At 43.9% G+C, this 15,404-nt stretch overlaps 2 protein-coding genes across 9 annotated transcripts in view; one reads left to right on the top strand and one right to left on the bottom strand.

Annotated features, from left to right (window-relative positions):
• zgc:174895 (uncharacterized protein LOC100126024 homolog) overlaps positions 1-760 on the top strand; it is a 31,120-nt gene extending 30,360 nt beyond the window's left edge. Inside the window, exon 7 of the mRNA XM_041198244.1 lies at positions 580-760. Within this exon, the coding sequence (XP_041054178.1) occupies positions 580-743 (164 nt within the window). The 3' untranslated portion in view covers positions 744-760. The remainder of the gene's footprint in view (positions 1-579) is intronic.
• A 6,201-nt stretch (positions 761-6,961) lies between these two features.
• The window catches only part of LOC121282743 (ras-related protein Rab-34-like), a 66,682-nt gene continuing 58,239 nt past the window's right edge, over positions 6,962-15,404 (bottom strand). For all 8 annotated transcript variants that reach the window (XM_041196486.1, XM_041196481.1, XM_041196483.1 and 5 more), the window contains exons 8-11: positions 12,460-12,541; positions 11,384-11,474; positions 9,625-9,732; positions 6,962-8,459 (exon numbers count right to left, since the gene is read on the bottom strand). In XM_041196486.1, coding sequence (XP_041052420.1) covers positions 8,392-8,459; positions 9,625-9,732; positions 11,384-11,474; positions 12,460-12,541 — 349 coding nt within the window. In that variant the 3' untranslated portion in view covers positions 6,962-8,391. The remainder of the gene's footprint in view (positions 8,460-9,624; positions 9,733-11,383; positions 11,475-12,459; positions 12,542-15,404) is intronic.

The following is a 15,404-nucleotide window of genomic DNA, read 5'->3' as shown; positions in this document are numbered from 1 at the left end:
AATCAGAAAACTTAGGAATTGTTCTCCTGCTGCCTTCACCAAATCCTTGAACTGAAGAGCAATACTCATAACATGGATCCTTACAGGACCCCACTAGGAACTGGACCCTATGCAGACTGCTGATCAAGTAATGAATATCTTTCTTGAAGGGAAAGCTAGTGAGTGGGGTTTCCTTGGGGCTGAGTTGGTACAAAGGTTACATTCCTGATGGTGGAACCAAGACAACCGTCTATGTCAGACTCAACGTTCTGAGCCATGAACCTGGCAGGTTCACAATGTGCAAGAGTGTTGTTAATCGATGACCCAGCTGGCTTAGCTCATCAATATGACCTGGTGGCATAGGGAACTGGGAATCATTCTGCTCAGCTTCAAATAACCCAGCAAGCTTAATATGCTGATGGAGAGATAGTCTTGTCTCAACAAACAGCAGGAAGCATGCTAGTGTTCTGTTTGGGTAGGATACATGGCTTTGGCTGACGAAGGGAAGGCAGGACTGCAAACAGTTTTTGGCAGTGTAGGTGAGCCATGTTGTCTTTCTCCTCCGTCTATGTCTTGTAATGTTTTTTGTTCCCTTTATAGGTATTGCTACAATCTGTATTGAGGAAACTGAACGAGGAAAGCGAATTAAAGAGAAATACAAATGTTCAACCTGTGTCCCCGATCATCTGCAGCCTCAATTTAATAATAAATACCTGGAGACCTTCAAAGCCTTTGAGAGAAAAAATTCCAGGTGTGCAAAATAAATCTGAGTGAAGCATCATTTGGCTCCTGAGGTCTCTATTTTATTGATCTGTGCACAATTGAAGTAATGTTTAGAAACATAATTTCTTACAAAGACAGGAGTTAATTTCTAACTCCAATACTTCAGACATACAAAGTGTACTTGTCTATCCTCCCGAGTGTTTCACTTACATGATTCATAATTGCAAGGGCATATATTCAATTTACCCAAAGGCATTTGCTTCTAATATTCTTATGGTGGCATTAATAGACACCACAGGAGTAAGAGGTAAATACTTCTGAAAAGCACAGAATAACAGAAGCTCAAGTCCACCTCAGATTTCTGCACATTTCCACCTCAGTGCATTGCCGAAGGGATGCTGCTTTGTTGATGGTGCCATCTTTCTAATGAGATGTTAAACTAAGATGTTAAACATTTGCCTGTTCTGGTAAAAGATCCCATGACACTCTCGAAGAATAGCGATTTCTCCCAATATCCTGACCGCTATTTCTCCTTTAACCAAGAGCACCAGAATCAGATTATCTGACCATTCATCCCTTTGCTGTTGATAGAACCCTAATGCTCACAAGCTATGCGTGCATAGATGTGCTGAGTCAATACACATAGAATTACATTCTAACTTCAAAAGTTTTCTTCATTTTCATTTGTTTTAAAAAGACGAGCCTAGGAATGAAATCTTTGCCTCTTCAAAAATATTCAGTCTTGAAGACCATTTCCAGGTCCTGATCATGCACAGGCCAGAGGTACGCTGACAGGGAGGCGGCCAATTAAGAAGTCCCCTCCATATTTGTCGTCCAAGTAAGGATGTTGGGTGAGTTCCTGAGGCAGAAGCTCAGGACATCGAGGCCCACTCCAATAAAGGTTGACAGTCTCCGTTGTGAGATCAATGGGAGAACTGCTGAGGAACAAAACTGATGAATGCAAGGTTAACCGCATCTGACCATTGATGACATCCATGTCCGTGATCAGGGCCAAAACTGATGAATGTAAGGTTAACCGCATCTGACCATTGATGACATCCATGTCCATGATCTCTTCACTCAGAGGCAAGGGGGCAATATGGGTAGACAGCGGCCTTGCTGTTTGCTGCCAGTGAGCTCTTCAACAGCCTCAAATGAGGCTCGGACCTGCCGGTGTGAAGCTGCCTCCTCTTGCTTGCTATGTCTGACACGAGCCCATCCACCACTTTCGAGGTTCCAGCTGCTTCCAAAACCCCTTTTAATTGCCTTGATTGGCAACCTGCTGCCAGTGCAGTGAGTCTGCATTCGGGAAGATCTCCTGGGGGCAGGGGCTGAGCCGATGTGCGGTGTTCCAAATTTTCACACCCGCCCCCAACCGCATAGCCATCTCCACAGGGCTGGCAATGTTCCCTGCTCTGGCCCAGAACGACACCATTGTTTATATTTGTGCTGCAGACTGCCTTGTGCGTCATAAAGCAAACACCACCATGAGGCTTCCCTGTGAATCTATGGGACCCAGCTCTAGGAATAGAAAGCAGCTCAGACAATGGAAAAGGTCAGGAAGTCCATGGAAAAGTTGACCTGTGATGTTGTTGAACCCTAAAAGCTTGCATCTTTTTCCTTTGTAGGGGCTGCTGATGACCGAGCTGTGTCTATGCTTCAAGGGGTAGAATTTTACAATCGCGTGGGCAGGTGGCACCTGACCCGATCGGGCAGGAGATCACGCGGGATGACCCTGGGCCAGTTTCCCGACGTCATCGAGCACTCGCGCGATATTTCGCTCGGCGGGCGAGCGTAAAAGCTGGAAGCGCGCCCGCCAACAAGTAAGAGGGCAACTAAGCCCGTTAACGGCGCAATCGTCCGCAATTTTTCACGGTCTGCCCGACCTTACAGTTGGCGGCCGGGGTGAATCGGCCAGGCAGCCTTTGCATTTCTCATCAAACCTCAACCAAAGGGTGAGATGAAACCTCCATTAGGGAATAAAATAAGAAGAAATATCTGGGGACAGCATTTTTATGAAGTGCGCTTTCAGGTGCTGGATTGTGACGCACGGACATTTTCTCGCAGCTTTTTTTTTTAACTGCTTTATTTCGTTATTTTGCAGGTCCGCAACTCCCCTGAGGCAGCCGCCTGCCTTCGGGGAGCTCGCTCGCCAATCTCACCCCCGCCTGCAGCGGCATCATCGCCCGCCCCCACCCTGGCAGCGCTGAGCTTTTCCGAGCCGTTAATTTGGCCAGCCAGCGTGAAATCGTGGTCGGGAGCCAATCGCGGTTGGCAGTGCATTTCCTGGGCCCACCGATCGCACGCGCCTGCCAAAGGGTAAAATTCAGGCCCTGGGCATTCCCTCAAGTAAAACTACCTTGAACTCAGCATCCCACCAATATTTGACGACTCAGAGTCACAAAGCCATTTTTTAAATTTTCTCCCTCCCTCTGTTTATTTTCTATTACCGAGTGGCCCCACTTCCAACCTACAAGACAAGAAAAGCTTTTGCTTAACGAAGCTCCTTAAGATGCTGCCCTGTTCTTTGTGGACTTACATGGATTGAAGTCTCACCTCATTCTGCCACTGCTGTTGCTGAATAAATGCTTAGCATATAATGATTGGAAATGGAGCTTATCCTCTCTCCCACTTTATCCATCTGCCTCTGAACCTGTTATAGTTCCCACTCTGTATAGACGTCAGGCTGCAAAATAGTTTCACTCTTGAATAGATAGCCTTTCCGATTTTTATTGCAGGAACATGTATCATTCCACTGTAAGGTGAAAAAAAATGAACACAGAGCTGTATCTTATAAAAACATTATGATCACCAAAATGAATACACACACACAAAAAGATTCATCAACGATGATAACCGCAGAGATGGAGGAATCAGTTGTGCTTCTGTCAATAAGCTTGCATATGATACCGTGCAAGATTGTCATAGAACTTACCATTGTCCTTTCACTCATTATCTCAATTTTGGGTTAATATCTTTTGGTTTTCATATGAGTGGATTGAATTCCCAAGTGCTTACTCCCTTCACAACAACAAACAAATCTACGCCACACTCGTGGATCTTCCAATACGATATAATAGTATGAAATCCCGTTGCCTTTAACTCATTCTGAATGTATTTGTTACAGATGCCAAATAGCATGATTTCAACCTTTCTCTTTCAGTGGCACCTATAAAACCCGTTGACTGAATTATCAATAACCTTTCCATACTGCTGCATTCATTATTCCTGTATATTAACCTTCCTAAATGGACAGCAAATTGATAGTTGTCCAGTACTGGACTTTAAACATGTAAATCATAAAATAGGTCCATTTAGAAGTTTAACCCCTGAAACTATTTGTAATCAGGAGAAAGCACTTAGGCCACAATATTATTGTAAATGCTCATATTACAAAGAAAGGCTGTTTAGGTCACTTTGATCAAGTGACTATGTGGTAAACATTAACTGTTGCAGGGGGTTGGGGTGTGTGGTCAGCTGCCTATCATACAGCCAGCCGGTCTAGTTATCCTTTCCATGGAAGCCTATGAAGAGGTTAAATAAAGTCAGGGAGGTGGGTGGCTATAAGGTAGGGTTGGGGAAAGCTGTTTTCTGATCTCAACTAAAGTTAAAATCTGCCCTGGTGTAATTTTACCTGGACAAGGACTTAATATATTTTTTATATATATTTTTATATATATGTATATATATAGACAGAAATGAATAAAGGGAACTTACATTAAAACTAATTATATGCTGCAACAAGCAAGCTTTTGTGTTCTAGGGATTCAATATAAGAATGTACTGTAGGTTGGCTGGTAAGTATATATTTTCCTCTGGTTTGAAGTGAATAAAACATGATTGTACTAAACCGGTATTATAAACCAATGAAACTTGAGTAACAAATTTTCGTTAACTTTTCTCACAAAATATCCCTCTGGAAGGCTGGTTCTGCTGTCTAGATTTATCTAGGCCTCATGTGGAAAGGGTACAGTGCAACTGTAAGAAGCCTTTATCACATCCTTAGGGCAGCCCAAAGCACTTAATAACCATCAAATTGCTTTTTAAGTGTCTTTTGTTATATAGGCAAACACATGGCAGCCAGTTTGGGTGAGTGAGAAATATATACAAGAACTTGGGAGTTTAGGAGCAGATTATTGCAGCAGACAGGCAAAGGGAGGGGGTTGAAATCCAAACAAAGAAATAAGGAACTAGTACTGGTACAGCACCTTTCATGGCCTCAGGATGTCCCAGGATAATTCACAACCTAAAAGGCTAAAAAATATCTAAATATTCCCACACAAAAATAAAGTAAGAAAATAAAAATGACTTTGTAAATGCGCTGTGGTCCTGAGTCAGTCTGCATGTCTTTGAAAGCTATAGAAATAAGGGGTGTGGGATGTACAATGGAACAGAATCCAGAACATGATGTGTGAAAACCATGCAGCAATATCTTATCCCCAGCAGTGCACAGAACGCTGCTGACAAAGGTCAGGCCCAGGCTGTCCTATCTGTCAGGGGATGTGTACTCACAACCAGCAGAATCAAGGGAGAAAATTGAAGTGGGACGAGAAAGGGACTTTGTTTTGGTGATTGTGGGGATGGTGGGATGGAACTCCACCCAGGGGATTGTAAAGGAACACAGACAATGTTCTGATATTCACTATGCCCAAGCACAGTGGGACTGGATAGAAACCTAGGAAAAGCTCCCCTAAATAGTCCATGAAAACTTGCCAGTAGTACTGCATCATGGACTGCAGCGGTTCAAGAAGGCAGCTCACCACCACCTTCTCAAGGGCAATTAGGGGTGGGCAATAAATGCTGGCTTAGCCAGCGATGCCCACATCCCATGAATGAATAAAAAATAATCCTCCGACAATACTGAACTACCAACTGCACAAATACCATGGGCGGAATTTAATGCTCCCTCCAGAGGTGGGCTGTTAGGTGGGGTGGGGTGGACTGTAATAATGGGGAGCAAGTGCAGGGTGTAGATCCTGTCACCTTCCTGACTTCCTACAAGTCTGGTACAGGAAGGGTCAAGGACCCGGAGGCCAACTGAGGCCCTTAACTGGCCATTTAAGGGCCTCATCCCGTTGCCGCTGGTGTTCCACCAGTGTCATGTGGGCAAGCCGCCTGGTAAGTTAGAATCAATGCTGAGGGCCAGGATAAACTGTCACTCAGTAAGGCATGGGTTAATCAGGGATAGTCAACATGACTTTGTTAAGGGAAAGTTGTGTGTTGCTAAATTAATTGAATTTTTTGAGGCAGTAATAAGGAGGATTGATGAGAGCCATGTAGTGGATGTTGTCTACATGGATTTTAGTAACTTGAAAAGGTCCAACATGGCAGACTGGTCAGAGAAGTAAAAGCCCAAGGGATACAAGGTAATGTGGTGAGTTGGATCCAAAATTGGGTCAGTGACAGGAATCAAAGGGTAATGATCCATGGATGTATTTTGCAAATGAAAAATGGTTTCCAGTGGCGTTCCACAGGGCTCAGTGTTGGATCCCTTACTGTATGTGGTATATATTAATGATTGGACTTAAATGTGGGAGAGACAATTGGGAAATTTGCAGATGACACAAAAACCGGCCTGTAGTTGATAGTGAAGAGGATAGCTTTTGTCTCCAGAATGCTATCAATGGTTTGGTTGAGTGGGCGGAGAAATGGCAAATGGAATTCAATCCTGAGAAGTGTGAGGTAATGCATTTTGGGAGGACAAACAAAGCAAGGGAATACACAATAAATGGTAGGATATTGAGAGGGGTAGTGGAAATGAGAGACATTGGATTGAATGTCCATAAGTCCCTGAAAGTGGCAAGACAGGTGGATAAGGTGGTAAAAGCGACATATGGAATGCTTTCCTTTGTTGGATGAGGTATCTAATACAACAGCAGGGATGTAATGCTGGAACTGTCTAAAACACTGGTTAGGCCACAGTTGCAGTTTTGCATACAGTTCTGGTCACCACATTAGAGGAAGGACATAATTGCTCTAGAGATAGTACAGAGGAGATTTACAAGAATGTTGCCAGGGTTTGAGAATTGCAGCTATTGAGTAGGCTGGGATTGTTTGTCGTAGGACAGAAGAGGCTGAGGGTTACTTGATTGAGGTGTACAAGATTATGAAGGGCCTAGGCAGAGTAGACAGGAAAGACTTGTTTCCCCTAGCGGAGAGGTCAATTACCAGGGAGCACAGATTTAAAGTGATTGGTAGAAGGATTAGAGGGGATATTAGGAAAAGCTTTTTCACCCAGAAGATGGTAGGTATCTGGAATTCTCTACCTGGATTGGTGGTAGAGGCAGAAACCCTCAACTCATTTAAAAAGGTACCTGGATCTGCACCTGAAATGCTGTAACCTGAAAGGCTACAGACCAGTTGCTGGAAGGTGGGATTAGAATGATTCAGAAATGCCCAATTCCCACCTGCACTATAGTCCATCTCTGTCCCAGAAATCCTGCAGCATCGTCAAGAGACCGAGACCCATAACGTTGGATCTCTACCTGTACTGTCTGTGCTTAGCAGCCAGGGATAAGTACCCATTGGCCGCTTGTACAGAGAATTTACCAGCCCCCACCCCTGTCTGCTGCAGGGGAAACTGGCAAACAGCTGTGTAGTTACATAGTTTGACTTTATATTTTAAACTGTGACTTAATTTAGAAGCCAGGCGTCGCAAGAGGCTGTCTCATACACATGAAAGAGAAAGGAAATATCTTGCATCCTTGCAGTTGAATCATCTCAAAATTATTTACACAACATATTACACTTTGGGATTGACTTGTTATGCTGGCAGGATTAAGGATTCTGGTATTGAGAAACATGTAAATGATGTCCCAACATGTCAACAGCGTCTGCATAACACATAAACACTCAAACTCTGCAGTTCCTCACATTAACACTGAATACCTACGAACTTCAAAAAACTTTGGCTACTTATAGGACTGAGAATGTCACTGATTTGTGATGCTATTTGCAACCTTGTCAAGGCTTAACATGCTGTCAAAAATAGGCCAGATTTTCCTTGTCCTGAACTTGGGGGATATCGGATTACCCAGATGCAACAAATGCAGGAAAATCAATCAGGGGGCAGCACATAAGAGAGCGTTTCCGATTTTATCTCTATTACCGCAAATGGACAATCAAATTGAGGAAGCTCACTTAAGAACTTGTGATTCTCTCTGCTTGGTTTTCCTCTACTTGTTGTGCCTCATGTATAAAACCAGGAAAATCTACTGAAATGTACTTTGGTTGGCACCAAACTAGCCTTGTAGCTTCTATTTCAGACCTTTGCTCTTTAATTTTGTTCTGGAGTGGTGATTCCTTAGGTTGAGCACATCAATGATGCGAGACACACAACCTCGAACAATGGTTTGCTTCCTGGTTCTAACAGAGTCCAACCCAACTGGTGTCCAAGTGCGCTTTAGCACATGGGAGTGTTACTTTTTTCCATTAATATTATGACATGATGCAAAATTGACATATGTGGGAAAAATCTTGACAGCAATTTCTTGGAGATAGTCTCAAACGGACAGGGTTCCTAGCTGGACATTCTCCCGACCGGCATTTCTTTCTCATCTTTTAACATTGTTTCGCATTACAAAGGCGATGACTGAGTGGCTGGTGGCATTTTGTTGGCGTGAGAAATCTTTGGTTAAAAATGGATTTAGTGCAATGAGTAATCTCTTAGGTAGGCGGTGTGGCGCTCTGTCACTGACAGCAGTTAGGCTTCGATTTCTTTGCATTTTTAAACAGGTTTTTGTCATTGTTGTTGATGCCTGTAGAGAAAGAAAATATTTGTAAAAATAAACTGACAAGATTGTACATTTTAGCTTATGGTGCTTTATTGTAACAAAAATAAAATCCAGATTATAGTAGAAAGAATACTTATAAACTTCAGAACTCGCCCTCCCCTGTACCTTGCTTAGATTTTCTCTACTCACCTAATGACACTGAGGTCTATTTTAAGTGACCCCATGAGGCATGGAAATACCATTGGATCACTTAACACCACATTCACACCGGCATTTTGGCTATCATCCCGAGTAGAGTCCTGACTTGCTTCAGCTGGAATGTCACTTCTAATACATAAACTGGGTTCCTACTTCAAGTGTAGGACCTCAATTACAATTGAGGTACAAATGAGCGAAACATAAGCAACCTATATCCCTCCATGTCCGCCCCGCACAGCCCACCCACTCCCTCTGACCTGGTTCGACTGCCTCTCCCAGGAAGCTAGCTGCCTCAGTGTCAGCTTGAGACCCAAAGCCTGCAGGAAATGAGGTCCGTGCCACAAAATGGCTCAGGCCTTGTGATGCTGGAACAATTGGTGGGCAGTAGGTATTCCTCGCACACCCAACTACCCGTTGTGTGCCTCGAGTAAACAATGGCCTCACTGAGGCGAATTTTTACTTCCATCACTTTGACGTTAAGACTGACAAAAGCCTACAGAACCTGGCAGGCCTTTTGAAATAAAAAGTATATGTATTTGTAGAATGGGAGTGAGATCGAGGTTATTACCCAGGCTACAAAGGTGAAAATGACCCATAACTGAATCGTGCTGGGGAATGGTTCCACACCCGCCTTGACTGATGTTTTAAATAGGTTTTTCTCCTTCATCCTCTCTCCACTGATAGCACACTCTTCCGCTTTGTCAGCGGACAGGCAGTTAAGGTAACCTGCTCCTATCACTGATAGGCATCAGTATCATCGCATAAAGCCCGGGTCTGCTCACTTTAACTTGCCTTTCCTGCATCAACCCCAGTGACCCAGCCAAGTTCAGGAGCTCACTGCACGGGGAGCAATTTCATCTTTTAAAAAATAGATATTTTAATCAGTTTCCCCACTTTGCCAGAGGAATCTCTTTTCATTGTTGCTGCCATTACAGCCGCTGTGAGCTGAATAGTTACTCCTGAATTATATTTTATAAACAGCCATACTTACGAACAACATCCCCAATCTTCCTGGGGCCAGTCTTCTCCAGCTCGGCCAGTACATTGGCTTCAAAGGTCAATGATGCAACCCTGAAGAAGAACTCCTTTACATTCTCTCCTAATGCCAACAAAGAAGAGCACCTTAGCATTCAACTGAACGGCCCTCACAGCGTATTCTCCAGGTACAGTTTGCTGTATTAAAGTCTAACGATCTTCCAGACACAGCCGCACAAAGGCATGCCTGCCTGTCAATGCCACGGGGTTGTGGGACAAGTATCCAATCATTGTGGGGAACTGCCAAACAGAGAAAGCTGGGCCCTAAGGCCAGGAAGTAAGGAAAAGCCAATGTTCATTGGCATCTCCCAAAGCTCTTAACAAAGAGTTCAAGAGCTCCGTCGGAAGATCCCTAGATGCTGGTCACTTGTTGGGTTAGGAATGATGTGAGGGCCAAGGAGACCCACGCAGGAAACAGAAAATGAAAAGCCCCCAACAGTGTCATTGTCCACAATACAATGATATCTAAAGTGCCTCTCACAATATACTCCTGTCCACTGGTTACACTCTATATGCCAGTACACTAAGGTTGAGTAGAGAGGAAGTAGGATACACAATTTTTATTTGTAAAAATCACAAAATGGAATTAGATTCTTTCAGGAAAATGGTGGATTTTATGAAGAAATCCATAAATATTAGATTCAACTCATTTCAGTTACAGCAGGCTAACAGCATGAACTCTGATAAAATAAACTGCTTGCTTCAGGTTTTTGGTAGATACTATTTTAGATGTTGGGCCTATTGGAATTTCTGTGCTTTAATAGATTCGCAATGTACTGAAGAGTAGTTCAAGAGCACCATCTACTGGAATTGTACAGCCGGTAATCTGGCTTAGCCTCCACAACAACAACTTGCATAACCATCAGGAAATTCCTCAGCGGATTCTCCTGATTGAACGCCATAACCGGTGAAACCTCATTAACACGGTTCATGCTACAGTGAAGCTACAGTGGCCAATTGGGAGACCTCCTGAGTAAATTTCCAGTAAAGATGTTTACTGTAGGAAAACACCCAAAGGGGGTGGGGGTTGAATGTGTACACGAAGCAGGGCCTGGGCGAAAATTTAGGATAATTGATACAACACTGCTCAAAGACAGGGGCTATGAGAAGGCATTTGGAATGTAGGAGAGATGCAACAAGATGGATATTTAAGAAGAGAATTCCCCAGTACAGGGACCATTAGATGAAGGCCCTGCCACTGACGGAGAAGCAGGAGGAGGGAGGAAACATACGATACTTAGGGGCTTGAGCTGGGACTTAGGGCTGGAAGAGATTGGAAGAGGCCTTGGTAGGATTTGTAAACTAACATATACCGCTTCTAGATAAATGAGTATTTGTCCAATATACACAAATGTCACACAAAAGCACACATGCAAACAGAAGCAGCCCTGCTGGGTGCACATGTAAGATATTTGGCATGACCTCCCCACAACAGGTGACATCGAATTAACCACCCATTATACATCTTTCTTGATCTTCATTTCCATTGAAAGGATAATTGGGAGTGGCGTATAATGTGCAGAAGATCCAATATCACCCAGCTTATAATTTTATACAAATTAAAATTACCCCACCACATCTAAATGGGTCCATTCTCCAGGCATACAATTTCTTCACTTAGTGATTAATTATTTTATTTTATAAAGAAGTTAACAAATATCAGACATTATACGTAGCAGATCTATGGCTTTGAACTAAACTCGCTTTTTACTCACCTGTTAGAGAAGACACTGCCCAATATTCTGCTTTTATTTCCTTGGCAATTTTGATAGCATCTTTCTCTATCAAGTTGTACTGGGCGGGTGACTGTAAAGAACAAGGAATGACACATGGTGTAAAGGGCATGGCCAAAACATGAGCTAAATTCTGCTGCAGGATTTTCAGCCAAGTAGAGACATAGGCCGGGATTTTTCAGCCCCCGTGGTGGTGGGACCAGCTGTTGGGAGGTTCGGCAGCTCAGCTAAAAGTCCATTGGCTTTCGGTGGGAGCGGACGATCCCGGCGGTGGGCAAAGCCGGAAAATCCCACCCAAAGTGTCAAAGGGGGATCAATTTTATCTCCCAGGCTGGAATAAGGCCTATCGAGTGGTCAGGCCAACTGAGAGGCTCGGCCAATTCTAAGCGTCGGCTTTCATTAGCGTACCCCTTTGCGGCTTCCCAATTAACATGGCTGGGGAGTCTGTGGGAGGCAGCGCCGCAGGGCTGTTAAAATCATGTGGTTGTGAGCCCATCCCTAAGAACCTGAAGGAATGTTTCCTGACTTTAGGTAAGTGGCCACGGAGCAAATCCGATTGGTGGAAAAGGTGGGAGCCTGGGGCAGGGAATTTCCTGGTGGGCCCTGACAGAGTAATCCTGCTCCTCCTGGCTTCATCCAATCCTAAAATAAAACCTTAAATATCACTTTGAATAAGCAAGGCAGGATAAGGAGACCAAAAATCATAAATTTAAAGTAGTAAAAATAATTGTACGTCAAAAACTAGAAAGAACGACAACACACAAGGGTGTGAAAATCTGGAATTCTTTCCCCAAAGGGTTGTGGATGCTGTGTTAAATTGAAACTTTGAATACTGAGATTGATAGATATTTGTAAGTTGGCTGATAAAGTTGAGGTCCTGATCAGTCATGATCCTAATAAATGGCAGACAGGAGCTGAATGGTTTACTCCTATTCCTAGGCTCTTAGAGCGCATGAAGTCCAAACTTTCAATATTTAAGCCTTGGAATACAGGAAATGAAACCAATTATCTCTCCATTTTAATAAATTGTCTGCCAAGAAGAGGCAGATGCTACTTACACTGAGGTCTTTCTTAGTCCCAACTAAGAACAATAGTACAGAGGTAGGATCATTTTCTTTAAGGGCATCTCTCAACCATTGTCTGAGGAACAAAAAGCACAGAAACAATTATCAAAAGGTTACAGGTGACAACAGTTAGAACTGAAAGTAACTATGCTCCATGGCTGATTTTGAGTTTTTAATCTGAAAGCTAGTTTTGATGTGTTGAAATATTTCTTGTCGTGTCACATTGTTTATTTCTGTGGAAACCATGTTTATTTTTTATTCATTTACGGAATGGGGGTTTCGCTGGCTAGGCCAGCATTTATTGCCTATCCCCTTGATTGTCCTTGAGAAGGTGGCGGTGAGCTGTCTACTTGAACAGCTGCAGTCCATGTGGTGTAGCTATACACAGTGCTGTTAGGAGGGAGTTCCAGGATTTTGACCCCAGTGACAGTGAAAGAATGGTGATACATTTACAATTCAGGACGGTGAGTGGCTTGGTGGGGAACTTCTAGGTAGTGATGTTCCCATGTACCTGCTGCCCTTATCTTTCTAGATAGTAGTGGTCGTGGGTCTGGAAGGTACTGCTTCAGGAGGCTTGGTGAATTCCATCTTGTAGATGGTACACGCTGCTGCCACTGGGCATCAGTGGTGGAGGGAGTGAATATTTGTGGACGGGGTGCCAATCAAGCAGGCTGCTTTGTCCTGGATGGTGTCCAGCGTCTTGGGTGTTGTTGAAGCTGCACTCATCCAGACAAGTGGAGAGTATTTCATCACACTCTTGACTTGCGCTTTGTAGATGGTGGACAGGTTTTGGGGAGTCAGGAGGTGAATTATGCACTGCAGGATTCCTAGCTGCAAACATCTGAAGTACGGAAACTTGAGATTTCAAATCCAATCATCAGACCTGTAAACTTTATGTGTATAACTTCTGTGCCTTAGTTGTTTAGGGTTTTAAAAAATTCATTAATTGCCCATCTCTAATTGCCCTTGTTCAGAAGGCATTTAAGAGTCAATGACATTGCTGTGGGTGTGGAGTCTCATCTAAGCCAGACCAGATAAGGGCAGGATTTCCATCCCTAAAAGGACATTAGTGAACCAGATGGGTTTTTACAACAATCAGCAATGGGTTCATATCTGTCGAAGGGTCATGAGGACTCGAAACGTCAACTCTTTTCTTCTCCGCTGATGCTGCCAGACCTGCTGAGTTTTTCCAGGTAATTCTGTTTTTGTTTAGCAATGATTTCATGATCATCATCAGTTTTTTAAGCCCTGATTTTTATTGAATTCAACTTTCACCATCTGTCATGGTGGGATACAAACCCAGGTAGCCAGAGCATTACCTTGGGTCTCAAGAATACCAGTCCATTGACAATACCACAATGCCATCACCTCAAGGAGGTGTAGGTCATCCATCACCCATGGAGGTGTACATGATTGCAGCTAACCCTTTTGCCTTGGAGCTGCTTAAATACAGGAGCTGGAGTTTAGCTGTCAGGATTGCAAGGTCTGGTTTAGGTGCAGATGCATGTAGCCTCTGTGCTGCTCTCAAAAGCTAAACTCTGGGGTCTCCTCTTCCACTGTACAAGGGTTTGTTCCATTAGCATTTGCACAGGCCCAAATTCAAAGCAAAAATTGTGCTCTCACCCACTGCTGTGAAGAGAACACTGGGCACCTGTCTAACAGGTGGCCTCTGCACCCAGGGTTCAAAGAATGGAAATGCAAGAGACACAAGTTCAAGTCCCAGCACAGCCGCTGGAGGAATTTAAATTCAATTCATTAATAGATCTGAAATAAAATATTAATCTTATTAATAATGACCATGAAACTACTGAGTAGTTGTGAAAACCCATCTGGTTCACTAAAGCCTTCCAGGGAGGAAACCTGGGGAAGAATTTTCGGGTTGGCTGTGTGCCCGCCGAACTGTTAAAGGCCTATTAAGGCCTGTTAAAAACTAACTGAATTAATAAAAGAGCTGCCCGTCCAACCTTAAGGTTATCGGTGGGGGGGGGCAGGGGAAGAACCCATGCGGCCTTCGCATTTTTCATGGAACCTCATCCGCAGGCAGGATGAGGTTTCATGAAATGTTTTAAAATTCAATAAAAATATTTTTAAAAATGTATTGATATGTCCCAGCTCATGTGACACTGTCACATGAGGGGGCATGTTTTAAAAGTTTTTAATTTCTTTATTTTAAATGTTTAAACCATAAAGAGTGCAGGCCAAAGACTCAGGGAATCACCCACTGCCTGCACAGGGAGCGCTCAGCGCTTCCGGGCGCACGTCACGCTGGGGGAGCCTTAATTGGCCCCGCCCATGTAAAATGGCGGCACAGACCCGAATGGGGGCGCCGATTGGGTTTGTGCCTGCTCCTGCATGCCCCTGCACAACCCCCCACAAAAGGTGGGGGGGAAGATTCTGCCCCTGTTGTTCTTATCTGGTCTGGCCCACATGCGACTCCAGACCCACAGTACTCTTAACTGTCTTCTGAAATGGTCTAGCAAAATACTCAGTTCAAAGGTAATTAAGGCTGTGCGATGAACACATGCCTTGCCAGAGATGCTCACATCCCAAGCATGATTTTGCTTTAAAAGTGACCGAGTGTGATCTTGGTGCTTTCCCTTTCCATCTATGTCTTTAATATTCTTCTTCACAATGCAAAATAAGCTAAGAGCCTTGTTTAACTCAGGGCAAGATTTCATCGCCAATACTGAGTTGAATATACAAGATGCACTGCAGCAACTCACCAAGGCTCCTTTGACTGCACCTACCAAACTTGCAACCTCTACCACCTAGAAGGACAAGGGCAGCAGATGCATGGGAACACCACCGCCTATAAGTTCACCTCCAAGCCACACACCATTCTGACTTGGAAATATATCGCCGTTCTTTCACTGTCACTGGGTTAAAATCCTGGAACACCCTTCCTAACAGCACTGTGGGTGTACCTACACCACATGGAC

Source organism: Carcharodon carcharias, chromosome 10 (genome assembly GCF_017639515.1).
Source record: "Carcharodon carcharias isolate sCarCar2 chromosome 10, sCarCar2.pri, whole genome shotgun sequence".
Classification (NCBI taxonomy): Eukaryota; Metazoa; Chordata; class Chondrichthyes; order Lamniformes; family Lamnidae; genus Carcharodon; species Carcharodon carcharias.
This window is presented reverse-complemented; position numbering and strand designations above follow the sequence as displayed.